At 45.1% G+C, this 21,883-nt stretch overlaps 1 protein-coding gene across 1 annotated transcript; it reads left to right on the top strand.

Moving 5' to 3' along the window:
- Positions 1–2,564: 2,564 nt before the first annotated feature.
- Positions 2,565–15,211, top strand: LOC127579192 (uncharacterized). The gene is made up of 5 exons (XM_052031800.1): positions 2,565–2,784; positions 4,117–4,591; positions 6,926–7,123; positions 12,088–12,107; positions 14,231–15,211. Exons 2-5 carry the CDS (start codon positions 4,129–4,131, stop codon positions 14,708–14,710), a joined length of 1,161 nt encoding a protein of 386 aa, XP_051887760.1. The 5' UTR covers positions 2,565–2,784; positions 4,117–4,128; the 3' UTR covers positions 14,711–15,211.
- The last annotated feature ends 6,672 nt before the right edge of the window (positions 15,212–21,883 follow it).

The following is a 21,883-nucleotide window of genomic DNA, read 5'->3' as shown; positions in this document are numbered from 1 at the left end:
TTTCAATGAGGTAGCTTTTCATTTGACTAAACTTTGGAGAATGCAGACCACTGCACCCCACTCAATGGCAACTGCACCATCCCAGGAGGTAGTCAGGCTAATCTTGGCTGCATTCCCTGTAAGGCATGTTTATTCTTTCTTATTTAAGGAGACAAAACTGGGCACAATACTCCAGGTGTGGTGTAATCAAGGTCCTGTATAAATGGAGTAAGACACTTTTCCTCCTGTACTCAATTCTTCTCATAATCTAAGCAAACAGATGAATTACCTTCCCGATTGCTCACTGCTCTTGCATGTTGGTTTTCGAGCATTTGTTTACAATGACTCTGAGTCTCTTTTTAACATTAGCATTGCCAATCTCTCATCATTTACAAAATGTACTGCATTTCTGTTAAATGCACCAAAGACAAAAAAGAAAAACAATTACAGAGGAGGTGGTAGAGGTGGGTACAATTACATTTGGGCAAGTTCATGTCTAGGAAAGGTTTAGAGGGGTATGGGTCAAATGCAGGCAAAGGGACTCGCTCTGAAAGGCACATTGGTCAGCATGGACAACTTAGGCTGAAGGGCCCGTTTCTCTGCTGTATAAATCTACGACCCTATGACTCCACAAAAGTAACCAAAGAACAAGGCTTACAGGCACAGGAGTGCACCAACAAATAGAATCAACAGGGGGAAAGGATAAGATACAATTAAAGGTTCTTTATCTGAACATATATAATATTGATGGCACAAATAGAAATATCAGCAGCCACTACCTCACAGCCCCAGTGACCTGGGTTTAACCCTGTACTCCAGAGGGTGCCTGTATGGAGTTTGCACCTTCTCCCATGACATGTGAGCTTCCTCCTAGTGCTCCGGTTTCCCCCACATCCCAACGATGTGTGGGTTATTCGGCTAATTAAACACTGTAAATTGCCTTAGTGTGTACATGAGTTTTATATTCTGGGGAAGAGTTGATGGGAATATGAAAAGAATAAAATGGGATGAGTGCAGGATTGGTGCAAAATGGGTGTCTGATGGTCACCGTGGACACAGTGGGCTAAAGGGTCCATTTCTACGTTGAATTCTATAATGGAGCATGTCGATTCTATAAAGGGTACAGTCTGATAATCAAAATGTGGTTGCAAGGTGACCATGACCTGGAACTGAATATTCAGTGCTATTCTGCATTTCAGAAGCGGAGGCAGAAGCGAAAATAGATGGAGTAATTCCATTCAATTGAACTACAGGGAGACCAAGGAATGGGAAGGTGGTGTCAGTTTCACTCCAAATAACTTGTGCCGATGGCCTGGGATCCCTGGAATTTCTGACCTTAAAGCTTCTCAATCAGTTCAAAACCTGATGAATCTGAAGCACCAAACAAGATGCTGGGGGAACTCAGCAGGTCAGGCGGCATCTGTGGAGGGAAGTGGACAGTCGACGTTTCGGGTCGAGACCCTTCATCTGGTCTGAAAGATAGAGGGGAGGTGGCCAGTGCAAAGAGGTGAGGGGAAGGGGTGGAGCGAGAGGGCTATGTGGGAGGGAAGGGTTTGATAGATATTAGAGCAGGATAAAATGTTGGCACAAAATCGTGGGCTTAAGGGCCTGTACTGTGCTGTAATGTTCTATGTTCTATGTAAGAGCTGGTAAGCGATGGGTGACTCCAGATGAGGAGGGGTGATAGGCAGATGGAAGAAGGAAGAGTGGAAATAGTGAGAGAGGCTGGGAGGTGGTGGGTGGAGGTGACAGAGGGCTGCAAATGATGGAATCGGATAAGAAAAAAAAGGCCTAGTTTGCGCCTGGTCTCACCAATGCAGGGGAAGCCATATCGGAAGCACCAGATGAAATAAACAAGGCAGAAGGAGATGCATGTGAATGTCCGCCTCACCTGGAAGGGCTAATCAGGGCTGTGGATGTTGGTGTGGGTGGAGGTGTAGGGACTGCTGTTGCACCTCCTACAGTTACAGGGGAGAGTGCTGGGGCGGGGGGAGAATGTAGGGGTGGTGGTGGTGAGCAGAGCAGGGAGTCACGGAGGGAGTGATCCCTGTGGAAAGCAGAAAGAGGTGAGGAGGGGAGGATGTGGCAGGTGGTGTGATCATGTTGCAACTAGTGGAAGTTGCAAAGAATGATGTGCTGCGTGGGGTGAAAGGTGAGGACCAGGGGATCGCTGTTCTACCCGCGGGGAGGTGAGGGTAGGGGAGATCCGGGTGAGGCACCATCATTTTCACAGGTTACAGTGTTTGGGTGATTCTCCCATTTTACCAGTTATCTTGTCACAAACTGAACCAGATAAATGAATGCAGGGATGACATTTTTAAGGTTAAGGTCGGTCAACTTCGGACTGCAGCTACCAACAAGCTTCAGATTCGCATCATTCTCTGTCTCTGTGTCACTGATCCGGATTCCGGCACCAGAACGGAATCCGAAAGTGAAACAGCCGGGAGCTCTGAACTCGATCACAGGCTGGAAACATTTCTCAGCCACTGCGGGGGATTTTTCGGAAACGAAACTCCGGCTGGATTCTGATTGGTCTGTTTGTCAACACAGTGCCAGCGGGCGGTGCAATCCGAGGGCAGCGGTGACGTCCGGCAACCGGCGCAGAGGATAAAGCGAGCGGAGGGAGGCGGGGATGGGAGTTCGATCCCGGGAGAGGGAAACACATCGGCGGCAGCCGAGGCGGTGCTGCTCATTTAGCGGTGCGGAGTAAAATTGCTCTGGAAAGGCAGCAGAAGGATTCTGCAGATCAGATTTTCTTCAGATTCGCACTGACGTGCTGTCGCCAAGAATTGAAGACTTTAGTTGGTAATCTCAAATTTTTCGGTGTCTCTGCTTGTTTTGAACATGAGCAAATTCACAACATAAAGTAAATTATTGACATTCTCTGAACCGGATGGGAAATGTAATCTCCAGTTCACCGTTGGAGGGAAAGATTCAGCAGAGAAAAACTTTTCGGCAAGGGGCTCAGTGGGTGTGGGGTGAGCGCAGGAAAGTGGCGGCGAGGTAAAAGATCAGCCGGGATATCATTGAATAGTGGATCGGGTCGAACGGTCACTCCTGCTTCTGTCTTCTCACATTGTCACGTTGATTGTTTTGTGTTTGTCCGCTGTCTTACAGAGATGGTCTTGTTAAACTGGAGACAGAAAAAGCGGCAGATGCTGGAATCTGGAGCAACGCACAAAAAGCCGGAGGAGCTCAGCGGGTCGGGCAGCATCTATGGAGGGAAATAAACAGTCGATGTTTCAGGTCGACACCCTTCACCTGTATTAACAAATTGAAGGGGAGGGAGACAATCGGCAGACTCGCTGCGCTGCGATTGGCGAAGTATTTTCAATTGTCGACTTTGAAGACATTTCCCTCCCTCCCTCTCTATCTTTTAGTTCTGATGAAGGGTCTCGACCCGAAACGTCGACTGTCCACTTCCCTCCACAGATGCCGCTGAGTTTCTCCAGCGTTTTGTGTGTCTTGTTAAAGTAGTGCATTAAATGTTGTTTAATATTGGGACAACAATAACCTGTGTGTGAACAGTGACTCAGGAAGTTTGGGTCTGGAGCGAACACTTTCTGTGCGGGAAAGCAGTGGATGGATGTTTGCTGAAGGTTAGACCGAGTTCATCCACAGCCGACTGACGGATGGGAGCAGGGGGCTGTTTGTTCCTGTGGGACGTCGGCTGCAGTGCTCCAGGTTGAGAGAGCGACACACAAGTGGCTCATTTAATGCGGTCTCGAATATCGACGGTCTTTGTCTGTAATTTACACACTTTCTCCGCAGCTGATCGGATAAAAGTTCCAGGAAAAAACTTGTTCTGAATTGCCCAGGAACTGTCCAGTCGCAGACTGTTAAACCTCAGCCGGCTCACGGGCGGCCTCTCCTGTCAGAGGCCGGTATTGCAGCTTTAACTTTGCTGTCACTCAATATTTTAGAACCGATAGACAGGTAAAGACACGTCTGTACAAAAAGATCATGTCTTTAAAAACTTGCCTTTCCCCGCTTGTCTGCAAGTTAAACGTTTGTGGAAGTCTCGGTTCTTAGTCAGAAGTCTAATTGTGTTGGTATTACAGGAGACGTAAGGTAAATAGACAAGAGTTGGTTCCCAAGTGACACAAAGCGCCCTAACCCTTTCTCATTTCTCCACAGCCATTTGACAAGATGAGGCTCCAGGTGAAGTTCCTGAGCGGCGAGGGGTTCGAACTTGACGTCGATCCTTCCATCCAAGTGTCGACTCTCAAGGTGAAGATCCAGGAAAAGACGAAGGTGCCCGATTTCCAACAACGTCTGCTGATGCAAAATGGGCACAACATGGAGCTGCAGGACAACAGGAGGCTGTGCGACTACAGTCTCCAGCCCAGCCCCACGGTCATGCTGCTGGTGAGGAAGGAGGAACGCATGCAGATATTCCTCCTGAACGACAAGGGACGAACCTCGACGTACGACGTGCTGCCCTCTGACTCCGTGCGGGATTTTAAAGTGCGGGTCCATCGGCAGGAGGGAGTCACACCCGACCAGCAGCGCCTAGTGTATGAGGGCAAACAGCTGGAGGATGGCCGGTTGCTCTCCGACTACAATATTCGGCCTCACACCACCATCTCTCTCCTGCTCCGTCTCCGTGGTGGTTAATTTGCTCTTACAGCTGTTTGACGGGAAGATTAAAAAAATTTAATTGCATTCCTATTTTCTGTTGCTCAGTGTAAATGAGACCAAATAGCACAATTATGCTCTGTGCACTTGGATTCTTTTATTCTGCCTATCCTGCGTTCCAGGTTGGCATGGACAAGTTGGGCCAAAGGGCCTGTTTCTGTTTAATTGCGGTACTGATTCTGGTCATCAATCGGGTGACAAAGTAATTCCGACTGAGGTCTAAATGGTGGTTACCTTGCTGCACTGGTAGCTTGGAAAACGCTGAAAAGTCAGTTTTGCCGAGAAGACCAAATAGTAACAATGCCAAAGGAACTCGGGCAACTGGGTACTCGACCTCCCCTACTTCTGATTAACTCAATGTAACTCTGTATGGCTGGTCACAAGCTGGTCTGAGCCTAAATGCAAAACTGGCCTCACAACTGACTTTCTCCCTCTGAGAGACCCCAAGATAACCGATGTGCCAATTTTAAATATTATACTTTAAAACATATTTAAAACAAATGCTGATAAAAAGATCGAAAAAATGACTTCCTGCTTTAATTTAATGTACCCAAGAAGTAACTGCTTCAGTTGCTGAGTTCTTCCAGCATTCTGTTTCTTTTTCATTTCAGCATTAGATGGTTCAATGTGTTCGGATTAGTTTAAGATTTGAATGTTTTGTATTGTATCACTGTTACAACATCCAATGTGATTTGAAATAAAAGTTGATCACTTTAATAAAAGACTAAATGTATGAACACTTGTGTTTGACTGAATTATCAGTGGATCTGTGTATGTTTCAACAAAATCCATGTTTAAACTTGGTAAGAGATGAGTTATCCTGACCAAAATTTGACTGTAGTATTAAACAGTGTTCAAGAATCTCAAAAGCCACAATTCTCAACACATTTTGCACTATTGAATTATTATATTGGCTGATCTGTAGTCTTTCTCATTACATTCCAAGTAAACATTGAACAATCTAGCTGACACCACTCACTCTGTGTTACTCCTATCTCTGTTTTTCCCCTTTCCTGCATCGTTAGGCATGGAATTGTGAAAAGAGTTTTCAGAGCTTCCTTTATGAATTTGCCTTTCTGAACAGAATTACCTGAGCTTTGTTTGTCTGCTAGCTCTTTGTATTCTGTTTACCAGCTCTTTATCTCCCCTGTCAGTTGGATATGTATCTGATTGAACTGGAAACAGACAAGACTGGGGCAGGTGGGATCAAGTTTCCCAATATAAACCCACCTCTAACTTTGCTGAGGTTGGGAGGTTAAAATTATCCCTTTGTCATTTGAAAACTGAATAATAAATGATCCCTAAATAAAGGTTTTAAATGTTGTACTCTAATTTTTCTTTAAATGTTTTTTAAAAGACAAGTAGAAATTAGAAGGGCTAAAGAAAATACATCTGCCATTGACCCGATGCGTTTTAAGAACTAGGTGCAAAATCAACACCAACCTGTTGACTTAACATTTTTTTTCCAATTCTGAGCTGAACCACCAAGATATTAATTAAAGCATTAAAACATGCCAGAAGATAATTCTGCAGATTAACTTCATCACTAGTGCAAAATATATGGTTTTGTAGCCAAATGCAGAAACACGGAGGCTGGACTGGAGCATAGGCGGCTACAGTTTCATAATTTTATACTTTGTTTACCCTGAGGATTTGAAATGTCCACCTGACCTCTTGCATATTTACTGAGTGCATCTACTGGCAGAAAAAGCATTGCAGAGGCAGTGGGTAGGATCATTAGGTGACTCAGAGAACAGAAGAAGTTGTGAAGAAATGGAGAAGCAGTTGCCCCTCCTAGGAGGAAGCATTAACCACTCCCCTCTGCTGAAGAACCTTCACTGCAAGATTTTGGAGGATCATGCTTTAAAAGATCATTAGACACCTTAAACAGTCCGTGGCTCACTGAACATAAATTGACCTGTACCCAGCACCACCCACCTTAGAGCTATTGATGTCAAAGCAGAGCATGTCCCTAGTTGGAGCCTGGAGCTAATGCCTCAGTTTCCATTGAAGCACCAGCAGTGTAGGAGCGGGACTAGGTCACCTGGCTCGTTCAGCTTGCTCCACCATTCATCAAGGTCATGGCTGATCATCTGCCTCAAAAGCATTTTCTTGCACCATGCCCATATACCTCAATGTAGCATCAGTTTGGGAGGAGATAAATAATAAGGGTTGAAGTCACTGGTGGGAGCAGTAAATAGGCCACCTAACAGTAGCAAAGCTGCAGGACAGAGTTTAAGGCAAGAAATAATAGGGGCTGGTAAGGAATGCATTTGACTAATCATGGGCTGATTTAATCATCATAAAGCTTGGAGAAATCAAGTTGTTGAGGGCAGCCCCGAGGACAGGTTTATTGATTGTATACAGGATGATGACTCAGAGAAATACATTGAAGAACCAATCAGGGCAGTTTTGGACCTGGACCTGGAAATGTTATCAAAGATACATTCCAGTGAGAAAGAAGAGCTCTATGTGAAGGATGTGCCACCTGTGTCTGACGAAGGAAGTTAAAGACTGGATCGAATTGAAAGTAAAGTTACAAAATTACAAAGATTAATAGCAGGTCAGAGGACTGGGAATCTGAAAAACTGAAAACATTATAAAGAAGAAGAATATGGAACATCAAAGTAAACTAACAAATTATATAAAAGCAGATAGTAAGAGCTTTTGCAGGTATTTTGAAATGACAAGAGCACCCAAAGTAAACATTAAACTTTTAGATGATGAAACCAGCGAATTTATAATCAGAGATCTAGAAATAGCAGAGAAATTAACTGTTATTATTGACATGTTTTTAATGTTTTCCACATATTTAAAGAATAATATACCTGCAGATAATATACTTAAAACCCAGACAGGTTGGACCTAAATGAGAATGGATCCAACATCCTTGATGGTGGTTGGATCACCCCGTTAAGAACAGCTTCATGCAATTTGCCAGGGAATGGAACACGGAGTGGGAACACAGTAGGGTATGAGAATCAGTCACATCTAGAAGGACAACTAAGTCAGTCCGGTGAGCACAACATGCAGAGGTTTGAAAAGGCACAAAGGAGGAATCTAAAGATGGGCTGCATGCGTATTACACGAGCACTCTGACAAGTAAGGCAGATAAACTGAGGATGTTGATTAGCACTTGGGAATATGATACTGTTGCATTCACAGAAATGTGAAACGTAGAAAAACTACAGCACAATTCAGGCCCTTCAGCCCACAAAGCTGTGCTGAACATGTCCCTACCCTAGAAATTACAAGGCTTACCCATAGCCCTCTATTATAGAAACATAGAAAGTTCAGCAGGACTGCCAAATTAACATCCCAGAGCACAGAACCTTCAGGCCCAATGGGTTGGGGAATGCAAAAGAAGAGGTAGTACTGCAAAAGTAATAAAGGACCCCAAGGATGGACCTGAAATTAATGTTGAAGGCTGATTTCATACAATGTAACAGGACCTGTCAAAGGGGGACAGGGGAAGCTACCTGCAGCTAAGTCCACACACAACCAGTGGGAGTCATTCAAAAATCAAATGGTGAGATTTCAAGGCCAACATCTTCCTGTGACGGTGAAGTTAAGGAAAACAAGTCCAAGAGTAGTTTTAGGTTATAGAACAATATGGGAGCTGCTTAGGTGAGCAAACCTATAGCAGGAGTAGTTTCATCACAAAAAATTGTGAAGGTATACATATTTGAGTGCCAATAATTCCAAGAGATACACAACGAATGGTGGAATCCGAGGAAGTGATAAGGAGCAGCGGGACCTTGTTGTAAATGCCAATAACCTCCAAAGAGAGCAGCACTAATAGATGTTGGGGTTATGAAGGCATAGGGGATACTAAGCCATGTCAGAGAATATAAGAGCAAAGATGTTATGGTAAAATTATATAAGACATTAAGAACTGGAGTACTGTGTGCTAAAGTAAGGAGTATGGGGATTAGAGGGGATTTGAGGAAGAATGTTTTCACCCAGAAGATGGTTGAAACCTGCACTTGTTGTCAGCAGGCACTCTCACTACATTAAGGAAGTAAATAGATGAGCATGAAGCACTGTGGCATAGAAGGCCATGGACAGGGAGCTGGAAAATGGGATTAGTATAGATGGGTACTTGACAGCTAGCACAGACACTGTGGGCTGAAGAACCTATTTCCGTGCTCTGTGGCAATGGCTCTATGACTTTTTAATCTGTCTTTGGGGAAAATACTGGAATCCATAATAAAGAAAACAAGATAAGCATTGAGACATTCAAACAGAATCAACATAGATTGACGTAGGTATTGACTGGACTACCCAGAGTGTTAAGGGCCTGGATGGGGTGGAATTTGTGAAATGTGTCCAGGAAAGTTTCTTGAGTCAACACATAGAGGGCTAACTCGGGAGGGTGCAATACTGGACCTTCTCTTAGGGAATGAGGCAAGGCAGGTAACTGAAGTGGCAGTCAGGGAGCACTTGAATCTAGTGACCGTAATTCTATTGGTTTTAAGATAGTGATGGGAAAGGATAGGACAGGCCCACAGGTTAGGGAACTAAACTGGAGCAGGGCTAAATTTGGGGGAATTAGGCAGGATCCAGCAGAGGTCGATTAGGTGAGCTTGTTTGAAGGGAAAGGAATGAATAGCAAGTGGGGGGCTTTTAAGAGTGTGATATCAAGAGTCCAGGAACAGCATGTTCCTGTTAGGATGAAGGGCAAATCTGGCAAGTTTTGGGAACCTGGCTGACGAGAGACATTGAGGTTCTGGTCAAGAAAAAGAAGCAAGCATACATTGGGTTTAGGAGGCCGGGGACAAGTGAATCCCTTGATGACTATAAAAAGATTAAGAATACAATTAAAAAGAAGAGCAGGAGGACAAAGAGAGGTTATGAGATGAATCTGGCAGGTCAGGTTAAGGAAAATCCCAAGAGTTTCTATAGCTATATTAAGAGTAAAAGGGCGCTAAGAGGAGAGTAAGTCCCCTTAGAGGTCAGCAGGGCCACCTATGTCTTGAGCTGCAGGAGGTGGGTGGGATTTTCAACGAATACTTCTCCTCATTGGTTACTGAGGAGAAAATCATGGTTGCTCAAGAAATAACGGAAACAAGTGGAGATGTTTTGGAGGACATTCATATTACCAGGGAAGAGGTATTTGCGGGCTTATAGCACATTAGGGTGGATATAATCCCCAAGGCCTGAATGAGTGCATCCTTGGACTCTGTGGGAGGCTAGAGGAGAAATTGCGGAGGCCCTTGCGGAGATACTTGTTTCATCGCTAGTCACTGGTGAAGTTCCAAGAGACTCTAAGATGGCTAGTGTTCTTCCATTGTTTAAGCAGGGTATCAAGGACAAGCTAGCAAGGACAGGTCGGTCGGCCTGACATCAGTGGTGGGGAAGTTACTGGAGGGAATTCTGAAGGACCGGATCTACCAGCATTTGGATATACAGTGCCTGATTAGGAGGAGTCAGCAAGGCTTTGTGCATGGAAAGTCGTGCTTGATGAATCTTTTAGAAATTTTTAAGAGGTAACCAAAAGGATAGATGAGGGTAGGGTAGTGGGTGTTATCTATTTGGACTTTAGCAAGGCCTTAAACAAGGTCCTGCATGGTAGGCTGGTCCGGAAGGTTAGGTCCCACGGAATCCAAGGAGAGCTAGTTAGGTTTATTCAAAATTTGCTCAGAGGTAGGAAGCAGAGAGTGGTGGTTGAAGGTTGTTTCTCGGAATGGAGGCCTGTGACTAGTGGTTTGTTGCAGGGGTTGGTGTTGGGACCCTTGTTATTCATTATTTAAATAAATGATTTGGTTGCAAATGCACAAGGCTTGATCAGTAAGTCTGATCAGTAAAATTAGGAGGTGTTGTCGATAGTGAAGAAAGTTATCGTAGATTACAGGGGGATCTTGATCAGTTAGGGAAGTGGGTCGAAGAGTGGCAAATGGATTTCAATCCAGGTAAGTCTGAGATGATGCATTTTGGAAAGTCAATCCAGCGTAAGACTTATACTGTGTGTCCTACTATAAGTCGTTGATGAGGCTGCACTTGGAGTTCTGTGTACAGTTTCCATCACCCTGTTAGAGGAAAGATGTGGTTAAACTGGAAAGAGTGCAGAAAAGATTTACGAGGATGTTGCCAGGACAAGAGGGCCTGAGTTATTGGGACAGGTTTGCCAGGTTAGATCTATTCCTTGGACCGTAGGAGAATGAGGGGTGACTATATGGAGGTTTATAAAATCATGAGGGGCATAGATAAGGTGGATGGTAGCAGTCATTTCTCCAGGGTAGGGGAGTCCAATACTAGGGGGCAGAGACTTAGGATGAGAGGGGAAAGATTTAAAAGGGACTTGAGGGGCAACTTTTTCACAGTGGGTGGCGAGTATATGGAATGAGCTGCCAGAGGAGGTGGTTGAGGCAGGTACAATAGTGTCATTTAAGAAGCACTTGGATAGGTACATACAGGGCTGGGGCTCAGAGGGATATGGGCCGAACAGAGGAAACTGGGACGAGATGGGTGGGCACCGTGGTCAGCATGGACTGGTTGGGCTGAAGGGCCTGTATCCATGCTGTATTGTTCTGTGAAAATGTATACGTTCTATGAAAATAAACTCCTCCCTTCATTCGTGATGCGCTAAGAGAGAAGATATTCACTCCAAGTCATGTGTGCTTATACTCGGGGATCGCTGGAGTTTCTGGCCCTAAAGCTTCTCAATCAATTCAAAACTTGATAAATGTGAAGCACCATCATTTTCACAAGTTACAGTGTTTGGGTGATTTTCCCATTTTACCAGTTACCTTGTCACAAACTGAACCAGATAAATGAATGCAGGGATGACATTTTTAAGGTTAAGGTCGGTCAACTTCGGACTGCAGCTACCAACAAGCTTCAGATTCGCATCATTCTCTGTCTCTGTGTCACTGATCCGGATTCCGGCACCAGAACGGAATCCGAAAGTGAAACAGCCGGGAGCTCTGAACTCGATCACAGGCTGGAAACATTTCTCAGCCACTGCGGGGGATTTTTCGGAAACGAAACTCCGGCTGGATTCTGATTGGTCTGTTTGTCAACACAGTGCCAGCGGGCGGTGCAATCCGAGGGCAGCGGTGACGTCCGGCAACCGGCGCAGAGGATAAAGCGAGCGGAGGGAGGCGGGGATGGGAGTTCGATCCCGGGAGAGGGAAACACATCGGCGGCAGCCGAGGTGGTGCTGCTGCTCATTTAGCGGTGCGGAGTAAAATTGCTCAGGAAAAGTAACGGAAAGATTCTGCAGATCAGATTTTCTTCAGACTCGCCCTGACATCTTGTGCCGTCGCCAAGAATTGAAGACTTCAGTTGGTAATCTCAAAGTTTCCGGTATCTCGGCTTGTTTTGAACATGAGCAAATTCACAAATATATAGTAAATTATTGACATTTTCTGAACCGGGTGGGAAATGTAATCTCCAGTTTACCGTTGGAGGGAAAGATTTAGCAGAAAAAAAACTTTGTAGCAAGGGGCTCAGTGGGTGTGGGGTGAGCGCAGGAAAGTGGCGGCGAGGTAAAAGATCAGCCGGGATATCATTGAATAGTGGATCGGGCCGAACGGCCTATTTCACAGAGTCGGTCTTCTAAAACTAGAGACAGAAAAAGCGGCAGATGCTGGAATCTGAAGCAACGCACAAAAAGCCGGAGGAACTAAACGGGTCGGGCAGCATCTATGGAGGCAAATGGACAGTCGATGTTTCGGGTCGAGACTCTTCCCTGTATTAAGAGATGGAGGGGAGGGAGACAGTCGGCAGACCCGCTGGATTGGTGAAGTCTCCAAGCTGTGCTGGCTTTGAAGACATTTCCCTCCCTCTATCTTTTAGCCCTGATGAAGGGTCTCATTTAATACGGTGGAGAAACAAAGGACCTGCCGATGCTGGAACATTCTGGATGTAAATCACTGATGCTGGAGGAACTCAGCAGGCCAGGCAGCATCCGTGGAGAAAAGCCCTCCCCTCTTTTGTCCACCTATCACTGCTCTGCTTTTCCCTCCTATATTTTGGGCTTCCCCCTTTTCCCATCTTCAGTCCTGAAGAAGGGTCCTGACCCGAAATGTTGACCGCCTGCTTTTCTCCACGGATGCTGCCTGGCCTGCTGAGTTCCTCCAGCATCGTCGTGTTTTTCATTTAACACGGTCCCGAATGTCGACGGTCTTTGCCTGTAATTTACACACTTTCTCCGCCGCTGATTGGCTGAAAAGTCCGGAGAAAAGGCGCGAACTGAAATTGACACAGGAGGGGCTGGAATCTGGAGCAACTTGGCGGGTCGAGCAGCGTCTATGGACCCGTCTATTCGGGTCAAGTCCCTGCATCGGGACTTTCGTTCCACCTTCACAGCTGCTGCCTGACCCGCTGAGTTCCTCCCGCAGTTTGCTCTCTGCCGCTGAATTTGGAAGCTTGTTCTGAATCCCCCAGGAACTGTCCAGTCGCAGATTGTTTAGCCTCAGTCGGCTCACGGGGGTCTCTCCTGGCAGAGGCCGGTATTGCAGCTCGGCGCCCGGCAAACTTTGCACTCGATCCTTTAGCAATGCAACGTCTGTGCGAAATGATCAGATTTTAAAAAAAAAATCTGCCTTTCCTCGCTTGTCTGCAAGTGAAACGTTTATGAAGGTCTCAGTTCTTGGCAAGAAGTCTAATTATGTCGGTATAGCAGGAGATGTTGTCGTCGTCCATTGACTGGACTTTGACAACTTGCACTCATTTCTCAATCAGACTTTATTTACTTGTGCACAAGGCGAACAGTCCGGACTCTGTCACCGAACTATTCTAAAGTTTCAACAAAGTTGTCTTTTTTAAACAGATATTGACCAATTAAAATCTTTGGGCACCTTAGAATCCCTCATTTGCATACATAAAATACCATTCACGTACCATTAATAGAGATGTTAATGACCATTAGAAATTGCATGTTAATGCCCAATAATACCTTAGCTAGTGAAGTAATTGTCCAATAGTTAGTGTGTGCATTGCATCTTTCGTTTGCAACCTTGTCTTGGTATGCCGTATGGACTTGGGTCCCAGGCTGTGCAAAGCGAAGCTGTGCTCTCAAGGACTTTCTCGCCTCTGTTGACTGCACAGTCTGCCAACTCTCTGCCTGCACATTATCTTAACCCTCACCTTACCACAGCATCGACAAGAGTTGATTCCTAAGTGACACAAAGCGCCCTAATCACTTCTCATATCTCGACAACCATTTGACAAGATGAGACTCCATTTAATGCGGTCCGAAGATCGACGGTCTTTGTCTGTACTTTACACATTTTCTCCGCCGCTGATCGGATAAAAGTTCCAGGAAAAAACTTGTTCTGAATTGCCCAGGAACTGTCCAGTCGCAGACTGTTAAACCTCAGCCGGCTCACGGGCGGCCTCTCCTGTCAGAGGCCGGTATTGCAGCTTTAACTTCGCTGTCACTCAATATTTTAGAACCGATAGACAGGTAAAGACACGTCTGTACAAAAAGATCATGTCTTTAAAAACTTGCCTTTCCCCGCTTGTCTGCAAGTTAAACGTTTGTGGAAGTCTCGGTTCTTAGTCAGAAGTCTAATTGTGTTGGTATTACAGGAGACGTAAGGTAAATAGACAAGAGTTGGTTCCCAAGTGACACAAAGCGCCCTAACCCTTTCTCATTTCTCCACAGCCATTTGACAAGATGAGGCTCCAGGTGAAGTTCCTGAGCGGCGAGGGGTTCGAACTTGACGTCGATCCTTCCATCCAAGTGTCGACTCTCAAGGTGAAGATCCAGGAAAAGACGAAGGTGCCCGATTTCCAACAACGTCTGCTGATGCAAAATGGGCACAACATGGAGCTGCAGGACAACAGGAGGCTGTGCGACTACAGTCTCCAGCCCAGCCCCACGGTCATGCTGCTGGTGAGGAAGGAGGAACGCATGCAGATATTCCTCCTGAACGACAAGGGACGAACCTCGACGTACGACGTGCTGCCCTCTGACTCCGTGCGGGATTTTAAAGTGCGGGTCCATCGGCAGGAGGGAGTCACACCCGACCAGCAGCGCCTAGTGTATGAGGGCAAACAGCTGGAGGATGGCCGGTTGCTCTCCGACTACAATATTCGGCCTCACACCACCATCTCTCTCCTGCTCCGTCTCCGTGGTGGTTAATTTGCTCTTATGGCCGTTTGATGGGACGAGTAGAAAAATAATTTGACTGTTTTCATTACATTCCTATTTTCTGTTGCTCAGCTTAAATAAGACTGCTGCACAGTTATGCTCTATGCACTTGTTTCTTTATCCTGCCTCTCCTGTACATTTTATAGTAGCAGAGATTCTGGTCATCTGTTGGGCTTCAGGGTGATGCCGGCCCCTTCCTGCACTCTGTGTGGAAAAGATGGTGGCCGTTTAAATCTGACACTTTTGCTTAAATCCAGCTCAGAAGTCTCTCCTGTTACCCTTCTCACTGAGAAGAGCCAAAGTGTAGCCAATTTTGAATATTACAAAAGAACATTGTGATAAAAATATAGAAAAAAACTAACATGGTTCCTTAATGTTTTGATGTACCCTGCAGCATTACTGTGTTAAGTTCTAAATGTATTGCAATGTGTTACTGATACAACATCCAGTTTAACACAAAATAAAAGCTGTCCATTTTTATTTAAAAAATAACAGTGTTCACATCATTATTTTATGTGTGACTGGATTTGTGTATATTTCAACTAGTGTCCATATTTGAAATTGTTGCTAGATAAATGACCTAACCAAAAATTGATAAAAGTACTGAAGCATTTAAACAGTGTCCAAGACTCTCAAAAGCACAAGTTCTGCTGATCTCCTCCAGGGTGGATGTGGCAGCAAGATTATTGACAAAGTCTGCCATGGTCTGCTCTATCACAGAGGTCCCTGGGCATTCAAGAATCAACCAAGGTCCATTATCAGGACAATGTGGAAGAAATTGTATTAGACCGGTTTTAACTTTCATCTTAATGTAAGGCCACTGCTATCTACCTGCAGACTGGGTAGTAGGTGAGCTGCTCACCAGAACATTAGGTGCCCTGCTGGTCCTTGGTATTGGCCTGGGCCAAGCATTTACCAGCAGCATTAGGGATGGCCAACCAGGTGTCTGGGGGCTGTGCATGGGCCTGGGGTTTGTTGGACTCAACAGGCCTCCTCTTGGACCACATGCTCATATTCCAATTGGGCAGTCAATGGGTGGGACTTGGCCTGAAGGACTGGTGGAAAGGGGAGGACTAGCTGAGTCAGTGGCACTTGCTCTGAGCTGAGTGGAAGGAGTGGGGATGGTCTACCTGGGCAGTAGACCCTTTCACTGCTGTTAGTCCTGAGCCTCCCCTGCCTCAGTGACAGAACAGTGGCTCAGTCATCTGTGCTGCCTCTCAGCTCGAGAGGCCGGGGTTCAATCCTGACTCTGGATGGTGTCTGTTTGGGGTTTGTACATGCCCTGTGACCACAGGGCCCCAGTTTCCTCCCTCATGCTGGTTGGTGGCTTAATTGTCTATTATAAATAGAAAGCAGGAAAACATGGGGGTAGTTGATGGGAATGCAAGAGTAAAGCAGAGGATTTAGTGTAAATGGGTGCTTGATCATTGATGTGGGTGTGTTGGGCAGAGGGAACTGATACCCTGCAGTGGGACCCTCTGCTGCAGGATGTGGCTGGTGCCTTACTACACTCTCAGGCTTCTTTGTGCAACTCCCCCAGGGTCCTTCCAACCACCAGTTTTGGCCATTGGCCTCACTCACTGCCATTGGCGTTGGTATGGCATCAACTCTTCCGATAGGACCACTGGTGCACCTACATTGGATTGAACAGCTGTTGTGAGTCAGAAGGAAGTATTTCACACAATGTGCCACTTTGGGTGGTTGTTTGAATCTGCAATAAATGTGGAAAACTCGACAAAAGAAAGTTGCAGATAATGGAACAGTGTTGGAGTCCAAGGTTTAAAAAAAAGTAGGCAGTTACAGAAGTATCAATTTTAATGGGGTGAGAATCGATCTTGCCCGGGTTAAATGGAATTAAAGCTTCACAGAAAGAACTATACTTGAACAATGAGGACCATTTAGGAGAGGGCTTCTTCAGCTACATTCTAGTTATATTCCCAAAAAAGGAAAAGAGTTGGGAAATTAAAGCCGGGTTTCCCTAAAAAACCAAAAGGAGAGGGAATAAAGCAAAGCAGAAAAAAGTTACTTACACATTCTAGTATTGTTAATACCAGTGAACACCAGACTGATTACAGAATGTTCAATGGGGGAGGAAAGAAGCTGATAAGAGAGGTAAAGAGTGAGCATGAGAAAAGACTGGCAGCAAATATAAAAGGAAATACAAAAATATTCTTTGGGCAGGAATCAGGTTGTAAGATGAGAGCATTAAACAAACTGCTGGGGGAGTTCAGTGGGGCAGGCAGCAACTGCAGAGGCAAAGGGATGGTTGATGTTTCAGGTCCCGCATCAGGACCAAGAGTGTCGAGGGAAGGGGTGAGGGAGGGGCTGGCGGGTGATAGGTGGAACCAGGTGAGGAGGCAGTTGACAGGCAGATGGAACCAGGTGGGGGAGGGGCACAAAACTGGGTGACAGGGTGGGGAGGGGCTTGGAGAATAGTGTGGATAGAAGGAGAGAGAAAGGAGAACAGGGAGTGCGGGTTACCTGAAATTGGAAAATTCAATGTCCTTACCGTTGGGTTGTAGACTCCCCAGACAGAATATGAGGTGTTGTTCTTTTAGTTTGCATTTGCCTTCACCCTGGCAGTGGAGAAAGCCGAGGACAGACAGTTGGTGTGGGAACAGAAGGGGAGTTGAAGTGGCATACAGCCGGGAGGTGAGAATGGCAATAGTGGACAGAGCGCAGCTGTTCCCTGAGCAGATGACATGGATGAGGTACTGAATGAATACTTTATGTCAGTCTTCATCACTGGAGATGATGCTGCTGGAACCTCAGCAATGGATGATAAGCAGGTATTCTGAATGGGCTAAAGTTCTTACAGAAGAGGCACAAGAAGGCAAGCTGCAATTCAAGTGGGTAAATCCCCTGGTCCAGCAGAAATGCATCCTAGATTGCTGTGAGGAAACTACAGAGGCCCAAACTTTCCCAAACTTCCATGGGCTGGGGCAATGGTTAGAAGACTGGAAAATTACAAATGTTACACACTTGTTCAAAAAAAGGAAGTCGAGATCCACCAACTAACTACAGACAAGTCCATTTAAGTGGTACTGGTGATAATTCTAGAAACAATAATCAGGGACAGAATGAGCAGTCACTTGGACATATACGGATTGATCAGCTGGCAGGGATTTGTTAAAGGCAAACCAGATCTGATTAACCTGATAGCTTCCGACGAAACAATAGTCTGAAATGTAGTTGTTGCAGTCTATAATGGCTTACAAAACTTGTTTGATTTGGTGCCAAATTAGTGGCTTGGTTGAAGGCCATGTAACATTACAGCTATTGCAGTAAATAGGACAGTTAATTGGTGAAGTACAAGAAAAAGTGATTAGTAGTGCAAGGTTGTTTTTCAGTCTGGAGATAAGTCTCCAGGGGTGAGTACAAGGATTGCTGCTTTTCTTGATAAATACTGTATATTAACAATTTAGTCTTGAGTGCCAAGAACACAATTTCCAAACCTTGAGATGGCATAAAGCCTGGAGATGCAGTGAGGCAGACAGTGACAGGCTTCAAGGCCAGTGGAATGGGTGGGTATAGAATGGAGTTGATTTGCAAATCAACAAAAAGTGAAATGAGTAAACACCTTTCTATACACAAGTGGTTAGGGTATGGAATGCACTGTTAGGGAAAGCAGTCAGAGTAGACTCAACTGTAGCTTTCAAAAGAGCATTGGATAATTATCTGAAATGAAGGAATCTGTAGGGTTATAGAGGATGAAGATGGGGGAGTGCGACTAGCTGGATTGCTCTTATAAACAGCTGGTATGAACTTGATGGACCAAATTACTATTTCTGTGTATTTCCGTAATTCTTTTGGAAAATATAACTGGGAATGCAAGGGTTAACGACTGGCAATGTAAGGCTTAATGGTATGCAGCTATTCTTCCCATGGTATGAAATTACCTCAGCTATGGGGTGACTATAGTTATGGCTGGAAAAGGGTCCAGGTGCAAGTGAGTAAGAAGGAGTTTTCTTTAGTCATATCTTGTTTTGCTAAAGCTTGCAGTAAGCAATTGCCATAGTGAGTGCAATTTCCCACGAAGGTTTCTCACGAAGTGGGGATAAAAGGTATACACTAACCGAGGCATCTTTGAGTAGGGTCAGAACAGAGCTTGGGTTACACTGTTTACTCTTTCTCTGTATCCCCCACTCCCGCTAGCGTTAACCTAATAAAGCATTGATTGTAAGTTCTTTGGTTCTGCTGTTGTCTGATTTACTACAGGGTGCGGGTCGACTTCTACACTTTGATAAATGCAGTATTGCAATGATAGATTGGAGCCATAGAGCTATACAGTATGGAAAACAGGCCCTTCAGCCCAACTTATCCATGCTGGCCAAGTTGCCTAAATGAGCTAGTCCCATATGTCTACATTGGCCCATATCCCTGTAAACCTTCCCTATCCATGTACCTGTCCAAATGTCTTTTAAATGTTGTAATTGTATCTGCCTCAACCACTTCCCCGGCAGCTTGTTCCATATACTCACCATCCTCTGTGTGGAAAAGTTGCCCCTTAGGTCCTTTTTAAATCTTTCCCCTCTCACTTTAAACCAAGCCCTCTGGTTTTGCCCTCCCCTACCCTGGGGAAAAGACTTATCTATGCCCCTCATGATTTTACAAACATCTATAAGGTCACCCCTCAGCCTCCTATGCTCCAGGGAAAAAAGTTCTAGCCTGTCCGATCTCCCTTTGAGTTATAAATCCTCCAGTCCCAGTAACATCCTCGTAAATCTTTTTTGTATGCTTTCCAGTTTAATGACATCCTTCCTACAGCAGGGCAACTAGACCTCCAAATGTGGCCTTACCAATGTCTCGTACAGCTGAAACATAATGCCCCAACTCCTGTATTCAATACCCTGACCAATGAAGGCAAGCGTGCCAAACGCCTTCTTCACCACCCTGTCTACCTGTGTCAACACTTTCAAGTAACGATGTACCTGCACCCCTAGGTCTCTCTGTTCTACAACACTCCCCAGGGCCCTACCATTTACTGTGTAATTCCTGCCCTGGTTTGTCTCACCAAAATGCAACACCTCACATTTATCTGAATTAAACTCCATCTGCCATTCCACAGCCCACTGGCCCAATTGATCAAGATCCCATTTTAATCTCAGGTAACCTTCTTTACTGTCCACCATACCACCAATTTTGATGTCATCTGCAAACTTACTAACCATACCACCTACATTCCCATCCAGACTTTTAATATAACTGATGAACAATAGTGGACCCAGCACCGATCCCTGTGGCACACCACTGGCCACAGGCCTCCAGTCTGAAAAACAACTCTCTACCACCACCCTCTGTCTCCTACCATCAAGCCAATCTTGTATCCAATTGGCTAGCTCGCCCTGGATCCCATGTGATCTTACCTTCCAGACCGGCCTACCGTGTGATACCTTGTCAAAGGCCTTGCTGAAGTCCTTGTAGACAACAACATCTACTGCACTTCCCTCATCGATCTTCCTGGTCACCTCTTGAAAAAACTCAATCAAATTCATGAGATACGATTTCCCACACACAAAGCCATGCTGACTGTCCCTAATCAGTCCTTGCCTTTCCAAATGCAGGTAGATCTTGTCTCTCAGAATCCCCTCCAATAACTTACCCACCACTGATGATAGGCTCACCAGTCTGTGGTTCCCTGGCTTTTCCTTACAGCCTTTCTTAAATAAAGGCACAACATTAGCCACCCTCCAGTCTTCCAGCACCTCACCCATGGCTATCAATGCTATAAATATCCCTGCTGGGGGCTTTGTGATTTCTTCCCTAGCTTCCCATAATGTCCAAGGATACACTTGATCAAGTCCCAGGGATTTATCTATCTTTTTGTACTTTAAGACATCCAACACCTCTTCTTCTGTAATGTGGAGTCTCTTCAGATTGATGCGTATGTTGAACTCATTTGAAAGGACAACTGATTTTAACACATATAACATTAAATCTGCTTTTCACTCTGCAGATGCTGCCTGACCTCCTGAGTACTTGCAGCATTTTCTGCTTTTATTTCAGATTTCCCGCATCTGCAGTATTTTACTTTCAGATAGTTTAATATATTCTTGCTTCAATGGTTCAGTTGAAAATACATTGCACAATATGGAACTAAGCCAATACAGATATATGATGTTGGTCTGGTCCTTAGACTATGCTAAAATAACTGACCTTTGTTTTCTTTGTTAGACCTTAACAATCCTTTGGAAGGGAAAGTTAAAACACTGTTTGCTGATATCCAGCAACACTGACAGAAAGTGGACAGGCATGCATATCTTCTAAGGATAATAGTTCACTTGACTCCCAGCGGTCCAGCCAGATTTGGTCACTTGGGTCCCGAAGTGGAACATTACTCAGCATTCTGATACAGAATGGAACCCTGTCGACATGCACTGCATTCTGGAGAAGTAAAGAGATAGATCCAAAAGTGGGTGAAATTAAAAGAAAACAAAATCCATGAATGCATAAAAATGGAAGTAAAAAGATACAACTAAGTTAATGTAAACCAGAGTTACAGAACCGTCTCTATTTCATACTTGCTTGTGGAAGCGGAGCTTGGAGCAGGTGCTGCTCAGCTGTTGATGCCTTGTTTATTTCATCAGAAGAGAAGCCCGAGGGACAATACAGAAACAATACAACCCATAAAGTAACAATGTCTATCCAATCCCTTTAGTTGGTTGGAAGTCCTCATTGAAAACCTCTCAGCTGCTGCAAATACTGCAAATATACCAGAAATTGAGAAATGTGTACAAACCACTCAATCACGCTGTGAAATGGTGGCACATGGGGTACTCAGCAACACGATCCTACTGTGCATATACCCTGGGTGTCAAGCAGGGGCACCTTGGCAATCACTAATTGAACATTAACAAAGGAAAATACTTTTGAATGTTAATAATTAGAAATCAGCAATAGAACACTCTGTTTAACCTAATGTCTCACAAACTCAGAGGACCTTTACAGAAATCCACTGCCAGCTTTGGATTTCGTTGCTGTATAACAACAGAGCTGACAGGGCTAGCCAATCAGAATGTGTAAGGTATCAGTTGCTCAGAAATAACAGGAAAGGAGCTGAGTGGAGGGGAGGAGTTTGCCAAGTGCACAGTGAGATCGCAATGCTGTTGGAGGGTCAAAAGAGGAATAAATGAATGTCAAAGAGAGGAATAAATGAAAACCAGA

Source organism: Pristis pectinata, chromosome 17 (assembly GCF_009764475.1).
Source record: "Pristis pectinata isolate sPriPec2 chromosome 17, sPriPec2.1.pri, whole genome shotgun sequence".
Taxonomy (NCBI): Eukaryota; Metazoa; Chordata; class Chondrichthyes; order Rhinopristiformes; family Pristidae; genus Pristis; species Pristis pectinata.
Note: the sequence above shows the minus strand (reverse complement) of the source record. Positions and strands in the feature narration are given on the sequence as shown.